The sequence below is a fragment of the Larimichthys crocea genome, chromosome XV, assembly GCF_000972845.2.
Source record: "Larimichthys crocea isolate SSNF chromosome XV, L_crocea_2.0, whole genome shotgun sequence".
Taxonomy (NCBI): Eukaryota; Metazoa; Chordata; class Actinopteri; family Sciaenidae; genus Larimichthys; species Larimichthys crocea.
In genome coordinates, this window is record NC_040025.1 from 18,742,617 (window position 1) to 18,763,453 (window position 20,837).

The 20,837-nt window shown below is 40.1% G+C and overlaps 1 protein-coding gene across 2 annotated transcripts in view; it reads right to left on the bottom strand.

Moving 5' to 3' along the window:
• The window catches only part of pex14 (peroxisomal biogenesis factor 14), a 45,410-nt gene extending 29,370 nt beyond the window's left edge, over positions 1 to 16,040 (bottom strand). For both annotated transcript variants that reach the window (XM_019254445.2, XM_010731454.3), the window contains exons 1-2: positions 15,851 to 16,040; positions 14,700 to 14,750 (exon numbers count right to left, since the gene is read on the bottom strand). In XM_019254445.2, coding sequence (XP_019109990.1) covers positions 14,700 to 14,750; positions 15,851 to 15,886 — 87 coding nt within the window. In that variant the 5' untranslated portion in view covers positions 15,887 to 16,040. The remainder of the gene's footprint in view (positions 1 to 14,699; positions 14,751 to 15,850) is intronic.
• Positions 16,041 to 20,837: the final 4,797 nt, after the last annotated feature.

Here is a 20,837-nt window from a genome sequence, read left to right on the forward strand (position 1 = left end):
AAGTAGAAAGTCACATCTATTTTTTTTCTTTACAGAAAATAAATTTGCTACACGCTTGTGTCATCTATTCCACAAAAAGGTATAGCCTACACATTTGGTCTGCAACAATGAAGACATTCTGGGGGCATGATGAAACTAAAAGTTGGGTGGAGGGGTGCAATGGAGGGGCTAAAAGGAAATCATTAGCAAGTATAGGATTCAGTCTCAGTGTGAATCAATTCATTCCAAATTGCCCCGGCCTGTACATTTGTGGAGAAGTGCCCCTGATATAATAACAGACTGATAGACATGAACAAAAATTGTGTTAGGCTAGTCTCAAATTTCCCCCCCAAACACACGTTTGGAGGACCAAAAGCGAGAGAAAGTGAGAGAGGGCGAAAAATGAAGCTCTATATTAATTTGGTGCTTTCATGGATGATTTGCTATCAGGGACGGCTGTCTTAAATGACTTAACCCAATACCTTTCTGATACCAGAGCCCTGCCAGAAAGGAATGAAGTTTTAATGCAATTATTGTGTTTCCTTTAGTCGCCTGACTCCTTGATGTGGCCAACAGTGCTTTTTAATCTTTTTAAAAGAGCAGCTTTAAATGCCCTTCTAATTGTGACATCTTTTCCACCTTAATGTGACCTTTAGTGGAGGAAGCAGGGTCTCAAGGGAAGAGCAATAGGAAATTATTGACCCTGAGAGACATCAGGAAGTGAGGTGCAGACCCAATCATTTAGCTAACCTTCACATCCACACTTGTTCAGACACTGCAGGAGCTTCAACTGCCCTGCTGGAGATAAACCATGCTGACACAAAGCTGTACAAAAAGGCTTTTTCTCTTAAATGAACAAACACTACTGAAATTCAGCTTCAGTGAAATCTGATAAAGGAGTACTGAAAAAAAGCACTTTTTTCTTCTTATCTTGCCAAACTATAACCTGGTTTAAATCTGATTTTACAGTTGTTTAAACAGTACAGTAAATAAGAGTAACTCCGTGGGTTAGTTTTTTGTGTGTTCTACTCTCAATGTGGTCAGTCTTTATCAAGTGATCATAGCTTTTGAAATTTAAAGGTCAGAGTCAACATTTCAATAGATGAAAAAGGGTTGTGGAAAACTTCATTGACATTTTCTTTGCAAAGGTTTAAAAATAACATACAGCGCTGTATCAGTGTCACTTTTAGACCCATGGGCGAGGCTACAATCATGACATCAAAAGCGCATTATGCAAGTTTTGTAAAGGGGGGGCTGGTGGACGGAAATCACTTTTTCTTTTTTTTTTTTTAAGACCACTGCATGTTCAGACCAAACTTTCCATTCAGCAGCATTTCCCTATCAGAGCTCTGTCATCACAAACATGGAAAAGTTGAGTAGGTTCAACGGTAGGAAACACGAAGGGCTAAAGTGCATTTGATGCAGCGAGGGCACTATCAAGCTATAAAGACCGTGAGGAGTACAGATAAATACAGAAAACACAGCCTTGGGAGATTCACTGAGGTTAACAAGGAAAATGTTCACTCACACGTATTCTCTTCTAGAGACACAGAAAGCAATTTATACTGTGGTTTAATTTTTTATTTCAAAACATATTTTATGACCCAATATGCTGGGTATGCATAATAATGTCTTGTCTTGCTTCAAGTCGTTCATATTGTAAATCTAAGTTATAGCGTGAAAATTAAAAATAGAGACAACAAATGTGAGGTATGAATTACAGGTTGCCTGTAAAAAAAAACTATAATAATTTAGCCCTCTTTCAAGATCTGAGAAACAGGATTCAAAAATGAAGACACTTCAGCGCAGAATGAGGAAGCAGTATAAACAGAAAACAGATGAAGCAACAACAAAGTGAAGCATTGCTTTTTTTCCTGTGAGATCTAAACCTGAAGAGGAACATGTGGCAAAACTAGCTTGAGAGATATGGTATAAAGCCAAGTCTGACATTTCTTAATGTGTAACTGTCAGTCGTGCTGCCTGGGGTTGCCCTTGCTTAACTAGCGAGACAGATGACTGTTTAGATAAGGACATCCCCAGCGGGGCCTTGAGAGCCCCGAGAGCCCCGATGACTAAAGAGCAGCGACTCCGTCAGTGACACCTCACTTTCACCCACTTTGGACAAAAATACTTATATAGCCCACAAATTCCTTTTAATTCAGGTAAAAGGCCCAAACCATGAGTCTGGAGCTGCTCTGAGAGATGAGGGTCATCAGAGATTAACCCATGGCACTTTAGCAGTGGGGGTGCAAGAGGGGAGTCGCAGTGGAGCACAACAAACTACTTAGCCACCACAAAACATTCCAGCCCCTTCTCAGCTGCAATCCAGTAATGGATACTTCCTCAGCTCCTCGATTGGTCAAAATGTTTTCATACAATAATTTAATTCAGAAACACATTTACAAAGCAGGAGTAATCAATTTTAATTAGTTGATTTTTTTTTCATTCGCATAAAATTTAATGTACTGCCATCGATCTCCTTTGTTCTTTAATGCAGTGCCTCTTTCCTGTAATTCGAAGCTTTTCTTTTTCTTTTTTTCCACCGTTCTTTTACAGTCAATGATGACATTCTGTGACAAGCGGCTCCATGTGCTTTTCAGTGCGGGGAATGAGCGTCACTTAACACAAGAGCGCTCACGATGCAACTTTAGACCAGTGGAATGTGTTTAAAAAAATGTGGTTATGATTTGGTTTCGAAATGTGTTATGTACGCAAAGTTCTGTTGCTAAAAATGAGACATCGACTAGATGAATATGAATTTACAAAAAAAATAAAACAGCATATAAAGTTTTATCACAGCTCTTTGCTTGCTGACTTTCATTTTCTTTGCATAAAATGATGACATATGTAGGTTATTTTATTTCACACAATGAACAGAAACTGCACTAAGGTGAATGTCCACCACCCTGTAGATTACCAAACACACAAAAGGAGTCATTTTATCTTATGAGATTATTGTAAACAGATTTTTTTTAAATGAACAAAAAGGTCAATGAAAACTGTTTAGCCTCAATAAACCGATCTGCATGAATCACTTAAAAGTTCTTCTGTGCACAGAAATGGCAGAAGCGACCAGCTACAGTCACACAAACAAAACACAAAGGCTTTTCTTAAAACTGCCACCGCTCTGTGTGTGTTGTCCTTCATATCATCAAGGCCTGCAAGCCTTTCACATTCAATTAGTTGATTGAGGCAAAACGCAAGCGGCACCAGCAGCAAACAACGTGAAGCTTGTGTCCAAGCGACACACCACAGAAGTTGTGTTGTGGTGTCAGAAGAAAAGCTGCCTCCGTCACAAGCAACTTACACTGACAAGCCTATCCTCCTCTGTTGATCCAAACTGCTCCTCTCACAGAGGCAGCACCCACCCAAAGACACACAAACACTAACACTCACCCTGCAATCCAAACACAGCAAAGCGACTTGAAGTGAACCACTGCGATAGGCAAATCAAGCAGGGAGCCTGGGTGAAGATGTAGTGAGTTGGCTTCAGTTTTGTGTGCAGTCCTGCCAGCCTGCCAAATTGACTAATAAAACTAGAGTAGAGAGGCCAGAGACAATAGAGAGAGAGGTGTCCTTTTATTGATCAAATTACTCCTTCTTGGGTACACTGTGCCACCGGATGAGAGTATGCTCACAAAGACAACCAGACAGATTGTGACATTCCAGTGACATTATAATCGCGCATCAACCCTTCTCCAGTCAATAGGCTGAATGCACTAATCGTGCGTCTTGGATCAGCAATTTCATGGTCTTCAAAGGGGGCCAGGAATTGGTGGCATGACCCTCCACACGGGGTGAGACCCCTCTTTTTCCTCAGCGAGTGCCACAGAGAGAAGGAGAGGAGAAGGATGGTGCTAAGGGAGACGCGTTGAGGCAGGAGTGCAGCCAGAGAAGATTAACATCGCCATCTACTGGTCAGGGGTGGTACGAGTAAAGTTAACGGGGAGAGAAAAAGCCTGGCAGTTTACCCTTGCGGCCTGTCTTTCACTGAGACCTGTCAGAAACATTTAGACACACTTGCCAAGACAATGGGCCACACAACCACAGCAGCAGATAAGTCAGACTGAAATCACCATCGAATGAGGGAGGAAACTTAAGGCAGCAGATCTTCGTTTCGGTTCTGGAGAAAGAGAGCAGGCAGAGTCTGTTCCTGATCACACTAAGTGACAAAGAAAAATGTTGGCTAATTCTCCATTTCTGGAGGCTTCCAACTGCCAGTAAGAATTTAACCTCGAGAGTAGGATAAGCATAAAAAGAGTGTGTTGCTGACAGCGTCAGAAAGCAACACTCATCAGGGTCACAGAAGTAGCAGTTCTCTTTCTTCTCATTTAACCCGATGCCAGAGAGGATACAAACACGACAGCTCGTCAGATCGAATAATAATTCTTCGTTTCAGCCTTTCTGAACCAGCGAGGCTACACACTGGAGTTTTCATCGGTTATAACGTCATAAAGTGACAAAAGCTTGTGTGACATTTGGTGTATACAGCACACGCCACACCTAAACATAATCCGCCTCTTCTGAGAAGTTCAGACAGATTTTCAGGTTTTGCAGCATGTTTGCCTGATGCAGATTGTAAATGTAGGTGACAGAGATATGCATCAAACACATAAAACTGTTTTAGAACATGGACATTTGCATACATTTATGTTCTCACAGCTCAATTATTAACTTTTCAAAAATATATTTCATTTCTTTGTGCTGTTTGGACAACCATGATCAATAACTTCTTCTGAAGTAACAGATTTCTCTCTCCATCAAAATTCTGTCTTCTAAAATGGGAATTTTTAAACATGAAAAAACCAGAGAGCAAAAAAAAAAAGGAGTAATCAGAAAGGAATGTTGCACGTCACTCCAGCGCAGCACCCATACTTTTTGTGACTACGTGAGAGGCAGTGGTCAAAGTTAAGGCGTCAACACCCATCTGAACTCTACATCAACTCACGTGGTGACGGGGAAAAGTACATGTTTTACCCGGCTCGTCCAAAAGAAAAAGGGAGAGGAGACAACCCACAGTGAACCACTATAATGTCACACAGGGTGGCATGTTACAGCAAAGGGGCTGAGTTGGCAAGCAGCTCAGCAGCAGACGTGCACCTGTTCTGACATTTTCTGTCGACCTTGACACAGAAAACACATGACAATGCCACTCTCTGCATTTCAAAAGTACGGGGCTGTTTGACGAAGCTCCTTCACGAGAAAAGGGTTCTCGTCCCCATGATACCTAAAACTACTTTCCACACAGTATGGAGGGGGAGAAATCCATGACGTAGTCCTATAGATATGAGAAGGGATGGACAGAAAGCAAGTCACTAGTGACAGTAAATAAAACAGGGAAAAACTGCAAGTTATGAGGGCAGATATACAAAAATCTGACATATTTGGGGACAACCAAAGAGTGTTGGATCTTTCCACAAGATTGCAGGCCACTCGTACAATCAGGAAATGACAAAAAAGCCCTCTGCCTTTTTTCCCCCAAGTTATTTTGTTTCTATTATCTCATTCTCACCCTTTTTTTTTAAAGTTCATGACAGAGTCACAATGCATTCATCCATCTACTATTTTAATCAAAGAGAGAGCAAAGTACGGCTGCCAAGAGAGCTGCATAGGAAAACAAATGCAATCTTCCTGTTAATCACTGCATTAACAAGAAGTCGACAGTCTTGACGCACATACCAGGGAGGGGAGCCAGTCCAGGTGTTGGATAATTGTCAGTTGTGCCAGTGGCTACGGTTGCTTTTTTACTGTGCCAGCCTCTGTTTCACTGCTGGTCTACACTTGTGCCCCACCTTAATGATAGCTTTTAAAAGTCCTCTTTCTGCTGAAGACTGCACACAGACACAAAGAAGTCTTGGCAAGGGTTTCTCCATGCTGACTGTAGTGGACTATGGATGAAGGTATTGACGTGCCGCTGTAATCAGTGCCAAGTGAAGTGTAGCTCAATTTTAAAGAGGGATGAAGAACGTCTAATTTAAATGAAAGGCCAAAAACCACTTGAAAAAACACGGGCTTTGTAACTTTTCGGAAAAACAAGCCCATATATCCTCTTTCTGGCAAACAACTATATATTAGGAACACATTACAGTAGCCCGAAAAACAACTTGCCAAGACAGCAACTTGTCAGAAATGATTCAAGTGTTTGTTTCGTTTAGAAATAAAACTCCTTCCGCTGCAGGTGAGCGTAGCGTCATTCTGAGAAAAGGAGATGAATTGTAGGGCAGGCTCAACTTTTCATTTTAACGAACTGAAAACTTTACAGTACTGTCAACACGTCTCTTTATCACACATTTTAAGCTAGGCTAATTAGAGTGCAATATTTTAACATAAGTGCTCTATTTTTGCAGGGGGTTTGAGATAATTTATCTCAGTTTCTGTATTCTGTCACTTTCGTTTTAGTCTAGTGAGTAGCCCACTATCTCTTTTTTTTCCTGATTCCCCAGATAAAGCCACAATCTCAGGGTGCCACACACAGAGAAACTCTGAAATCCCATTAGCATTTTGCTTTCATTATTTTTAATCAAACCCCGAAAACTGACACATATTAATTAATATCCATTACCAGTTTTTTGCCCCTCTCCCAGAGAAGACGTTGGGGGGAAAAGAAGCAATTAACTTAACAAAATAATCAAAAAAATTGTTTCAGAAATCCCTGATAAATGTCATGTGAGGTCCCGTCTAAATGTAAGAAGTGTAATACATTCTTGCTGTCATATTCCATTAAACTGCTATTACAGTCTTGATAGAACTATTAGTCACTACATTATTAATAACATTAATGTATTTACATTTTTGGTGTACAAGCCTGCTTTCATGCAATAATTTATGAACCCGACTTCAGATATGTTATAATGTTCCCCATCTCGGCTCTTTTGTGTTTATTATTGATTGTGAAAACAGTCAAAATTCCAAGTCAGATCCCCGTCTGCCCCCCACCCCACCCCCGTAATGTATTGGAGTGGGCTGTTTACATTAAAGGACTGGAATAAAGTGCATTTACATCTGAAGCATAACTTCATAATTTACATTCCAACATTTATTAGAGGTGACAAACGAGCATTTGGTCCACTCGTGCTTTTCCACAATGCAGCACTCATTCAATCCATATAAATTACAGCTGGGCTAGGGAGTGCAAGAGCAAATTATTTTATTATATTTATGCATGTATGACTCTATAGGGGGTTACTAAGACAAACAGGGAATTACTTGATTAGGCCAAGTGTGGTTAACAAAGAAAGAAATATGAGACTGAGGGTTGGGCCAATCACATTTCAGCATTATTTAAATGTTTGGCCCTAATTCAAATATCTAAAACACACAGATCTTAGCTAAAAAGCTTTAAGTCTACAAGATTGGTGTATTTATAAAATGAGTTGCAGCCCCTCCACTACATTTTACACTAGACTACTGTGTATTTTATATAGTATAGAGAGCTATTTTAAGTATTGCTGTTCCAATAGCTTTTCCTTAGCTAGAGCTAATATTATTCAATTAAAAGAAACTTGCCTAAAAGGCAGTATTATATTACATAATTAGACAGGGCAGCATTTTCAGAAGTGTAGTTACAAATGCACTGAGGGGATCCCAGCATTTGAACAAATATCTGGCGCTGTAGGGGAGCTTGCCGACAAATTAAGGGCTAATAACTTACTGGGAAGCCAGATAAAAAGAGAAAAAAATGTTCCCCAAAGTGTCAATTACAAATAATTTTTCCTATGATTTCCACACTTGTGAAAGCATAATGTGCTGGGAAGCATTTTGAATTGTGTGTGGCAAAATTGCATGTTGTATATTTCTTTCTTTTTTTATTTTTTTTTTATTTTTACACACTGGATTTCATTCACAGAGAAAAAATTCAGCATCGGCAGCAAGATTGTTCAGGATAGCTCTGAAAGCGTAAGCATATGTCTCCCTTGTGAGAGGGCTTGCTGGTCAGAGAAGAGAGAGACAGGCAAAAAGACGAGTGCAGGGACAGGGGGAAATGAAGGGGGATTCAATCAAATTCATGTTCATTAAAATCAGAGGACATCACAAAAATGAGAAAGATGCTGACAAATCAAAGGGTCTCAGTACCTGAATTACCATAGTCATTTACTTATTAAAGCCAGGATGCTTCCTGTCAATCAAGAGCCATCACATTCTCCATTTGCGGCGGAAAGCCAGCGTAATTGCTTCTCATACTAATCAACACAACTTGTGTAATTATGCCTTGAAAGTGACATTGGAGGCTGAGAGCGATGTGAGCAGTCTTGACAGCGGAGACATCTCAGATTCATCGGGAGATTTCCAGCCTCGCTGCAAGGAGACAAGCCACTCTCAGACCAAGTTACTCACTCGAGCAGTTTACAACCATAAACACAAAGAAAAGACGATAAATCAAGCTGAAGTAATTACAAAGCAGAATAGAGAGTATAAAGGAAGCTCAGCTCAATAAGGCCACTTTCCCAAGTATATTGAGGCAAAATGACTACGCTGTAATTAAACTGGTGTCGTATTTCTATCATTTCTTAAGTAAACATATTATGACAGTTCACTAAATTGTGGGAGAATAGGAAATTACAGCTCTGTTACCAATGCTGTTTACATTAATATACTTGCTGAGACGAAAAACCCTACAAGTAAAGTCCTAAGCATTCATTAAAGTTTATTGAATTCGGCTTAATCACAGACTTTACATGTGTCTCCAAAATGAACTTTGCGTAAAACTAGCTTTAACATTCCTCTGAGCATTGGAACACTATCCAAACCATATTCCCAGGCTGCATCTGTCACTAGTCACACTGCGGCCCAGCCAGGAAGGTCAGAGCCAGGTCAGATTACTGCAACAAATCAAGAGCCACGGGTCATGACATGAAACTCTATCTACATAAAATATGTGTATTATTGACATACAATGACAGCAGCTTCTTCTTCATTTACAATGAACTTTGCAGTGAATTAAAGGATTTTCAATGCTCTCATCAAAAATCCAAAAGATAAAAGCGCCATTGTCAGGGTTGGCAACGCAGATCTAGTCCAGCTCAACACATGAGGCAGAAACCACAAAATAAATAAAATTTATAAAATGGGTTGGACTCATCTGTGCTCATCGTTTTCAAAGAGGTGGGAGGAACCGTCAGAAAAAAAAAAAAAAAGTCAGCAACATCAAAAAGAAGGCAACTGATAATTCTGGCATACTATGAGGGGAATAAGCGTAATGATTTCATCTGAGAACAGAAATGAAGATGAGAGATTTATGGCTCGTAAAAAGTTCAAACGACAGAAAAACCAAAAATCCTTGTCTGTGTCATTCCTCACTCATGACCTCCAAACTGTAGCACATGTTGTAGACAAAGTAAAGAAATACTCTTTTGTGGCCAAATATGAGAAACACAAGTACAGTTACTGACATAGAAAACAGTCTTTTCCAGGAAAAGCCTGTGTGATTCACCCCCTGCGTTCAACTCTAATGAGTCAAAAAGTGTGACCTGCACTTAAACAAGAAGTCACAGCCAGAAGCTGTAAACTCATTTTCCCCATCTGAGCCAGCAACGTCGGCAGGACCTGGAAGATGTGCTCCGAGCATGCACGATAAATCTGACGTGAAATCATAATCATAAAAGCAATTAGCTGACCCTGCGCCACTCGTCCTTGGACATGACAGTGAGAATTCATACAGAGTCCTCTAAGGAGGCTCGCTGCTGGGTTGGGCGAGGAGGGGAAAAAGTGCAACACAGCAACAATAAAATGGAGGGCCCTTCCTGTATCATTAACCACCGAAACAAACAGCGCATGATGCAAAATGAGTGTTGTGCTGAGAAACAGAGAATTGAGCTTTTATGCTTTTCAAAAGGAGAAAACTTCACCACGACCACTGAAACAAGCTGCGGCGTGTAGAGGTGTCACATGTAAACGTATGGCCATGGGAAACTGAATACAACTGATGTCAGGTCACCATTACACCCTACACCACTTTGCATGAGCTCAAACTGTGAAATATAGCTTCCAGATAACATTTAAAATAAGTTTACTTAGTTGAAATTAAACATGGAAATATAAAAATAGATTCATATTTCCCCTCATGGCCTTTGTTTGGTGCTTCTGTAGGACGTGTAGCATGATTACAGTCAATATGACAAATAATAAATACTTTGACTGTAAAATGGCAGGTGACCAAATTTATTCGACTTTTCTCTTTGAAGGAGCGCGTTACAGTCAGAGATATCACACACACACACACACACACACACACACACACACACACACCTTCTCCTCATCACTTCCCACCCAGTAATTACAGCGAGGCCGAACTAGTGGCTGCCACCTAGTGACCGTCTTCTCCAATAATCATGAAATATCTCTATGGCTCGCGCCCCCACTCGTACCATAACTCTCCTTTACTGCAGACAGCTCCAATAAAGGATTACAATTACAATTAAAGTAATGAGCAAAGAGGAAAAAAGGAAAATCTCAGAGAAGGTTCCCTTGACTAACTAAATGGTAGCCTAGTTTCTTGACAGAATGGAGTTACCATACCAGACTCATTACTGGCTCCCATTTCTTATTCTGCCCTAATAATTAATTTGGAGCATGTTGAAACCTGGAGTCCTCAAAAATTAAAATAATGGTTTTAAAAGTGATGAATGTGAAATGAATTGAAATATGAATTATCAAATATGAGATTAACTTCTTGTTATTTCTGCTTTATGGTGGTGGAAATGTAAAAAGGGTTCAAACCACTTAAAATCTATCGAGTCTGATTTTTTTTTTTTCCCTTTGGGAGAATTATGAAAGTCATATAATCCAGAAAAGAAAAAAAGAAAAAGCCCACACACACATCTTTCCACAAACACGTGTCCCATGTGAAAAGTTATTAAGGACAAAAAAAATAAAAAAATCAGACCTGAGAGTAACCTCTGACTTCCTGCTATCACCACTGTGTTACATTTGCGTTACACCCACGCACAAGCAAAGGGGGGGGAAAAAAAAAACTCTTTTCAGAGCAAACATATGAGGAACATCTGTCTGCCTGAGACTCGCAGTGCTCAGCAGAAGATCTATGAAAGAGGGAGAGGTGAAATGAGGAGAAAAAGATCCAGAGAAAAGGACAAAGTAGTAGCAGCAGCAGCAGCAGCAGCAGCAGTAGTAGTGCCTTTGTGCCGCTGCTGGATCGATTACTGTTGGCACGTCCTCTGCCAACCTGCCAGGTCCCCCACAACTCCTGCACTTAACACACTGTTTTTTTTCCCCTCCCTCTATAGTATGATGGCGATTGCAGAGGGGCTACGGAAATTTGGAGACTGCTGAGCCAAAACAGATCACTTCAAAGCGGCTTATTTAACGCTTGCTAAATTTTTCATCACAGTCGCTTAATATCCTGGGGAAGGGGAGCTTTTGAAGTTGCTGCGAGACCGGGGATGTTCTTCTTACAATTCTTTTTCCCCTCCCATTACCACCCTCCCTCTGCTGTACTAAAACCCTCAAACCTAAACGCATACACACTCATTTAACACCATGTATGTTGCATTCCCACACACAAACACATGCTTTTTCCATTTGGGACTTTTCGGTGTGCAGACACTGAAGGACAGGCCAAATTCTACCAGGGATGCCCGAAAGAACTTGAATCCGATTTGATGAGGGGTCAGCTCTCTTGTAGATCAGCTGCACACCCACACGTCTCTTCATATACACACACATCACCACTAAAAGTTTTTCAGTGAGTGCCGACAGTTTGTGCTGGATGTCCACAAATAAAATCAAAGACTACCTGACTTTGGAGACTGCATAAGTGAAGATATCAGCAAGCATAGAATTTTGTTTTACAAAAGAATCTGCTGTAACAGTTCAACGCAATATATCCATATATGCAATACATATATATGCAACAATTAGTCAATTAATTGAATGGTAATCAGCATATATTCTGATAATCAGTGATTTTAGTCACTTTTCAAGGAAAAAAGGTTCATGTGATGATTTGTGATTTCTTGATATATGATAGAAATAATATTACATTTGGAGCAACGGTTAAATAAAACAAGGAATTTGAAGACCTTTATAGTCAATTATAAGGGGTATTTTTCAATCATGTCTGACATTTTATAGCAAAACAATTGATCAATTAATCAAGAAAACATTCAGCAGATTATGAAAATAATTATTAGTTGCAGCCCCGATTTTCATATTAACAATGACAAGATAATTTGTTCATGACTGCTCTTATATATATATTGTTAATTTAAACTACCGTTTCTGGGAAAATAATTAAGTAATATATATTTTATTATTTTATGTATATATTAATGTTGTAATATAGTAATAGTAGTGTGGATATGATGACCAAGCAGAACAGTCAAATAAGTGAAAAACATTTTAATTACTTTAACTACAATGCAGCTGTTATCGTGAGGAAAATACAAGATTTCAATTTTTACTCCTACACATTATCCAGTAGCTCATTTCAGACGCGACCCCGTTTTTTTCTTATCATGTGATCAAAGTGGTTTGCACACATGTAATTATTGTTGTGATGTGTTTGGGTGGTTTTGAAGGCAATGAGGACAGAGTGATTGGAGGAGACGAGGGGTGAGCACAGCATGTCACTGCAGGGAGAGAGAGCACAAGACCAGGGAGACACCGGCAAGAGGATGGCAGGGGTGGGGGGTGGGTGGGTATAGATGAAAACTAAGCAAGCAGGGGTGAGAGCGAGAGCGAGCAAAGGGCAGCGCCAGAGGCAACAGCACGGCTGGTATACCAGTCGGCTGTGGAACACACACTCACACAGTCTCTGCCACCATTCTTCCCTCTCTATCTTTGGCTGCAGGTCCGGACCTGCCCCTATGGCCTGGATGGTGGCAGAGGATGTGGCACTGGCCCCTGAGCTGGGCCCTCTTGCCACAGAGGAAAGCCCGCGCCCTGCAGTGTGCCAGGGCCTGCTGATCTGGGCGAGGTGAGTCAGAACCTGTTAACATGACTGGTGTCCCCAGCCTGAAACACTGGCTTGTCTGACATGCACATGTGCACATAAATGTTATACAAACGTGTGTGTGTGTGCACTCCCCCCTCACTCTCACCCTCTCCCTTCCCAACCCTGCCAGCACTCCCTTTCCTCTCATCCAGATAAAATCCTTTCAGACACAAATTTCAATTATTCACCTCATCCAAATAATGCCATGTGACAAGAATTATCCCTACTGTAATAATCCACTTAACTGGGAAAGAGCAGCTCATCAAAAAGAGAAAGGAGAAAAGGGGTTGGAAGTGAGGGTGGTGGGGGTGACTTGTCAACCAGTCTCGAATCAGGACCCTCATAACAAGAATTTCTTCCCTTTTTTGAGGAGGCAGACTTGAAGCGCACTGGGATGATGAAATTGAAGTAAATTGAAAGAAAGCCTGGGAGAATGCTCCCACAATCAATAACCCCAGGATTAAATTAGCCTTGGCATGAGGGGATGATGGGGGGAGGATGAAGAGTGAATGGTGGTGAATGACATTGAGACATGTAAGCTGAACAATACAGCACTCCTCCTAACCTGGATGCTGTGTCCATACAAGGACAGTGAATGTACCTGTGATGTATTCCATCCCACTTAGCAATAAGACAGTCCCGGCTATAATCGCTGTCATCACCTGAGCATGTCTTATGAACACTTTCCTTCACACATTATTGAAAAACAGCTGATGTTTATCGTCATGAAATGTTGCTGACTTTTCATTTATTCCTAACTTGGATCACTTATGAATGAGGACGGCGGCTTGCATAGCATGGAAAAAAAAATAGCTGTTTCTCAACTTTTTTCTGAGACAACTCTACTCTAGAGACCCGAGTAAAGAGGGGCACAAAAAGATGTATAACTAAATATTGTACTGTGATTCCGTAATGAAACAATATTTATAGATGATGTGACATTTAAGAATTCCTTTCACGCCTAGTCCCTCTTCAAGGGTGGATAGGGAAGCTATGTTGTTTTTTTATGGGTGCGGACATGTTGTGTGACTAAGAAATAGTCTATAGTTGACAAAAGTTTGTTTGTTCTTATTTATATGCTTTTCTATCCTTAACAACTTCTTCAAAAATCTTCCTGCACCCAGTTGTGGGTCATGACCCTGACTGGAAAACAATGGGGACCACAAAAGCATGTGGTGAATGTTTTATGCTAAATATGATTAAAGCAACCATGAAACCATTGTGTCTGTTAAAATAGAGCTTTCTACGTGTTTTTTTTTACTCTCCAAAGACGAGGAACATAAAGAACAGTCACATTATAGACTTGGGGACATCAGTGTTGTGCTAAAGTGACTGGCTGCTAATTGGACGCCTTTAACACTTGATCTCACTGGGGAATGTGTAATATCATCTGATTAGCCAGGGCAAAGTAGTTTGTTGATGAAAAGATGAAAACTTCTTTAATTCACCAGATCATAAAGAACGAGCTCAACCACGCAGCGGATTTGACTGGTTAGTATACAATTAAAAGGAAAGGGACTGACCAGTGAAGTCAGCTTAAAGTGTTTGAAAAACCTACATAACATCTGAGACACTGTCAGAACACGGTACATGGCATGCAGCATTTAGCATATTTGAAATGTATCATGGAATAAAGTTTTAATTAAAGCCGACTATCATTCCATTTAATCGAATATGCACATGATCACATGGGCGTACTTAACTTCCTTTGTTATTCCAGTGCATATTACCTTATCAGTCAAGTCATTTGTATTAAATACTGGATCCTTACCAGTGCTTCTCTGGGGGGAGCTGCTGCATCATCTCCAGGTAGAAGGCCAGGCTGAGAAGATAAACAAACACTTGTGTTAGAGCGCCATCTAGTGGAGGACAGAGGCTCTGTGGATTTAATACAGCAAGGTTGGGATAGCATTTACAGTGAGCAAATCTATCCATCTAAATATATTGTTATTCATCTATCAACCTCACAGACTCATGCTACTGAAATTAATTCAACACTTGAGGTACATCTTATATTTGAAAGCCTCAAACCTCTAGCAACTTGTCAGTCTGGACAAGTCCATGATCATTTCCTGCATGCAACTAAAACTAGTTATGTAAATGTGAGATCACACTGAAACTGGCCATATGCACTGCATTAGTCTAGCTCTCTTCAGCCCAATTTGAGATTAACAGTAAAGGAAATAGCAACACACAATGGATACATGCATTATAAAAAAGGTATAGATATTTTTGGAAAGATATATATATTGCTCATGCACTATTGTTAGGCAGGTAGTTAGTAAAATGTTTTGTAAATGTTTATCATGCATGTGAAGCATGAATTCAGCTCCTCAACTTTGTTTCCTGCTCCACCTGTCTCTGTGTTTATTTGACACTAGGTTCACCTCTGAATGATTCATGTCTGTCCCATGCAGCTTTAACTCTGCTCAGCACAGTTTGTATGCACGTAAATGTAAATGTAGCGCACATGTAGCAGAGGTGTCGAGCTATATGAAGCATAACTTTCTATGCTTGTCAACAACAGCCAGGCTTGTTTGGCTAGCCGTGACCTTTCTACATTTCACCATGAACTGTGCACAACAAGACAGAGACGAGGCTTCATGGTCAGAGAGAAGCACGCACATTTGGTCATTTAGTAGGTAACAAGCCACAGCCGAGTTCTGGCAACGTGTGGTAAAGCACAGGAGTGTCAGCTTGGCCTTTCGTGTCTGAACGACACGATGTCTGAGAGGAAACTTTGGAAACAGCCAGGAGCTAACTAGCGTGCTAACTAGCAGGCATGCTAACCCTCCGCTAGCCGGGCTACAACAATAACTTTAAGTGAAATGGTTTCATCCGAGGGTCTGGAGACAGAAACACGCTCCGGGAGGTCACTGTCATGTGTGGACATTAAAAGGTGAAAGTTGTAGTTGCATAAACCTGTGTTGGTGGATCAGGTTGGTCGGTGGATGCCATCTTCTTCTCCTTCTTTGGGTTTTAAACTGCAGCTGTCCTCCGTGTCGTTGCATTTACTGCCACCCCCTGGTCTTCACTGCTTCATTATATTCTTTTAATTACTCCAGTTGAGATCTCAAATATCTCAGAATACATCTTCCCTACCTAGATTTCACACTTTTTTTCTTAATCTCTTACATGTTCCACTGTTTCCCTTCCTCCGCAGCTACATTGCCCAATTGGATGTTTGCAAAGAATTGTGTGCATTTATAATAAAAAGTGTACTGTTCAAATTGCCGTGTCCTGTTATTATTCTACCCATAATTACTTACTTTCTTACTTACTTATTTCTATCCTGCTATCTCCACTGCATCCTACCTCTCCTACTTCGTTTTGTATTTTATGTAGATGTCTCTCTCCCTTTTGTCTGATTCTCACAGTATTGTTGCCACTGCTTAATTAAAAAACTCTGTTTTTCCTCCCTCTGATTTCCTCCCACCTCCTCTTTTCTTTGCAATCTTGCTTCCCTTTTCCATTTCCTTGAATTTCTATATGTGCTGGAATCCACATGAAAACTATTTCTTACTCCTGGTGTGCTGACTGATCCAGTTTAGATGCTTAACTCACTTCAGATGACTATTTTTCTGCCTGTAATGTCTTCCACCCATTCTAATGCCAACAATATTGCACATAATTATACTGCAAATACACTTAAAAAGTTTGATGCTCACTTTGAAACTGTAATCTGATGACTGGGAATCACCACTGCTGCCCCCCTTCGTTCTGTTACTGGCTCTTTTGACCCATCTGTATAAATGTCAATATACTCCACATAATTTCTGTCTCTATATAAAACTCCTGGACTAGTTCTGCTGTTTCATTTCTCCCCTAATATTCCACATCTCCAAGTCTACACATGCTTCTTGTGTCATCCACTCTGGTCTCGGAGTCCACAGAACAGTTCGACCAAATTCTGTCTGATGTACCTTTAGTTGTTCTGCTACACGCTCCCCAACCCACCCAAAACTTGTTTTCTGCTCTTTCCCCCTTTCCCAGCAACTCTCCAAAACTTCTCACTATGTCCCTTTAGATGTATCCAATAATTAACTGAGTTGTTTCCTTCAGAGCCACAATGCAATACCGATGCAATCTTCCTATCCCTTGTTTGCTACTGTTATATGTTTTTACTCAAATGAATAAAAACTCATATTTCTAGAGAATCAATTGTGGAATGAAGAATTGATTTCACTTGACAAAAGTTAAAAAAAAAAAAGAAAGAAAGAAAAAAAAGTGATTTTATGAACTGATGTTTAGGTCAAAAGTTAACAACATTATTCATCATTTTGAGGACAAAGATAAAATAGTAAAATGAGGTGGTGAGATATTTATTTTGAAAGCCAAACCATTAACCTTCTTTTTTCTTCAATGACAGCATAAGAGTTATATACAGCAGTAGTGTATATATCTTATACTTTACTGTTAGAGGCTGCTCGACGCTCGATTACTTTAGTCTAAAGGATATCAAAGGTTTCCTATTCGTCATAGAAAGTGACTATTTTCCTCATTAAGTACAGTGAACACAACAGAGTTCATATGAAAACTTAATTAGATTTTGCCCAGAGCTCATTGTGTTCAGAGGCAACTTGTAAACACATTATCAACTGAATTAATAAAAGTCTTAATAAAAATATATATATATATAAAATAATAATACAAACATTAAAAACATAATTAGTAAAACTATATTTTGACAAAGGGCCCTTCTGCAAGAAGGTTAAGAATGCATGATCCACACCTTAAGATGCATATTGTTATATTTAAGTGGTGCATTTTCATACGCAAAACAAACATCAGGGCTCCTGATGGTCTGGGAGCACAGAGATTCTTGGGCCCAGGAAGAGTTCACCCCTTTGTCCATTTGATAATCCAGAGCTAAATACATGCCAGCCTGAGTGCAATCCAGTCAGTCGAGGACAATGTATCTGATATAGCCCTATGTGATAATGAATTAGTCAAAGTCAAAGTCAAAGTCAAAGTCAACTTTATTGTCAATGCTGCTATGTGTACAGGACATACAGAGCATCGAAATTGCGTTTCTCTCTTGTCTAAAACAGTATGGACACAAGTGTAGTAAAAGATGTAAAAAGAAAAGTATATAAAATATATATATATAGAATAAAGATGTACAAATCTAAAAAAAATATATACAGCAAAAGACATCTGTGAGGCAATATGGTTGCTATAAATATAAGTATGGTTATAGTTTACATTATATATGTACAGTCACAATAAAAAAATATGAATTAATTAATTAACATTTTCATAATTCACACCAAGTCACCCATTTCCCGAGAGATGTTGACAGACACATTTTAAGTAAGATTACGTCTCATGTTGAATCCGCAGGGGTCCAGGTAGTTCATGTCTGTGGCAACAGTTTTTATTCTAAAATGAAAGAAGAGAGAAGAGAGCACAGACATCTACATGAGCAAAGAAAGATCTTTTATGTAAATACTGTAGTGCACACACTGTATTAAGATTGTGTAAACAGTGTTTCTTCTACAAAAATACAAAACTGTTATATAACAGTAACAGTGCAGTCATTCATGGGCCTCTTCAGGACAGGAATTACATTTGAAAACACAACACAACAGCAACACAATAAAAAAGGAATAATCAATGTAAAATGTAGGTCCTGTGGGACATTAGCGAGTCCATTCCAGCCCACTGGACGACTGGCTGAAGTGTGCTGTAGATAATTGTCATCAAACTGCTGGGCAGAGTTAGAGTTTCAGAAAAAAGTAAACAGTGTGTAAATGCTATCTTTTCTACCCTGAACAAAATACAGTTATCTGGAACAATCAATACTTGTTGTAGTAGATGTTGGGGGCAGTTGAAAGTTTAATTTATTATCAGTGTTTCAGAATTCACTTGTACTTCTTTACACTACAAGTTGGTTTTATAAATAGTTTTCAAAATAAAACACCCTGTACAGACTCCCAATCGTAGTAACGGCCAGAAAAGTAACAATTTCACTATGTAGGGAAAAATATCGCTTCAAGTCACAAGGCACTTTGTGTCAACAACAATCATAGCTGCTGCACCTTACATTCATTCATTCATCGTACATTCCAGAGTTAAGTACCTGCCAGTCCAGTTACTCTACATCACTGGGCTCTAGCTGCATGTGCACCTCCACCTCTTCTGAATCATTGACCTGCCCAGGAACTTGATTGGTGTCTATCTTTTTAAACCCCACTTCAGGAGAACACTGTGTTAGCAGAACCACAGTTTCCTTTTCAGATGCCTTGTCATCAGAAACCCCACTCCCCTCCAATACAGCTTCTCCAACAATACCCATAATCGGTCTGCAGGTTGATCAGTACCACAGGGCCTGAGCTTAAGCTGGTGTACATTACTGGCAGCCATCCACTAGAGAAACAGTGGGATTCAGTTGAAACAACACCTAGTATGGCACAGGCAGCCACAAGTCTTCAATTGCAAGTTCAAAAAGTACTCGCAACCTTGGCAAGCCTCACAGAGTCCTCACAGCATTTAATTCAGCTTCATCTGGTACCCCAGGGAAAAAATATTGCCTCATGCTGCAAGGCAGCTGGCATCCAACCAACATGATTCCCAAAGGTTTTTACTGATAACATCAGCCGGAGCAGACCTGGCTACCAACACTCTGTGCCTCTAACCACAGAGGAAAGGAGGGTGCAGGTAACATGCACATTTCCCAATCTTTAGATTGTGTAAGTTATGGATTTGAGTCAAAAGCTGTACTTGGAGGATTGGATGTGTTTCAGGCTGTGTGCCCTACAAGTTGTGGCAAGAGAAATGCCAATGCGTTTATGCAGAAAACAGCTCCTAGTTAACCACACAGCTAATAAAGTGATACAGGCCCAAGGGAAAAATCATAAATCACTAATTAGAGGCTCAGAAAAAGTGTCTACCCTGAGGGCACTAGATCCTAAATGACTGCCTAAGACCGCACGTTAGAATACAACTGTTTACTTTTGCTCCTTATTAATATTATCTATCCATCAATTTCATTAGGATTAGAAAATTTGGAGTACCCACAGGGAATGCAAACATACACACAGAAACCCAGCTGAGGTTTGAACCAGGAACCTTCTTGCTGTGAGGTAAAAGTTGGTGGTGACTGATTTAGTGCTGTAAAGCAATACGCATTTCTTACAGGAGATCACGTTACAGAGGGTAGGAGCAGGCATTCAGAAACTTGTATGAGCACCATTCACCTGATTTCTATTCTGTTATTACAATCCTTTTACACCTCTTTAATTAAACCAAATGGATGGACTCACTGAAATACATTCACTTTGATTGTGCCTGTATAATTATATGTGACAAATAACTTGAATTGGACTGAATATTGGAAACATATATATTAGACCAGTGGTTCTTAACCTGGGTTCGATCGAACCCTAGGGGTTCGGTGAGTCGGTCTCAGGGGTTCGGTGGAGCCCACGCCCTGGAATTTTTTATACCATTTGTTACAACATATCTTTGTGAGCAATCGTTTTCGAGGATGCTGGACATAAAAACTAAGAAAAGGAACAGACTTTGCTGTGAAAATGACATGAGACTGGCACTTGCCAAGGTGAAGCCACGCATATCTGAACTGGTCTCTCAAAGGCAACAGCAGAAGTCACACTGAGGTAAGTTGTTGTGAGTTCATGCACTGTGTTGGTTTTGTTATTTGAACAAGGTGATGTTGATGCACGGTTCATTTTGTGCACCAGTAAAAAAATCATATTTTATTTTTTACTAAAGAAGGGTTCGGTAAATGAGCATATGAAACTGGTGGGGTTCGGTACCTCCAACAAGGTTAAGAACCACTGTTGTAGAGAAACATTAAAACAGTATGACTAACAGGAGCAGGGACGGACACTGTAGGAGTTGACTGTCTCCAGGAGATGGCAGTGTTTGGACGCAGAGGATGACAGAC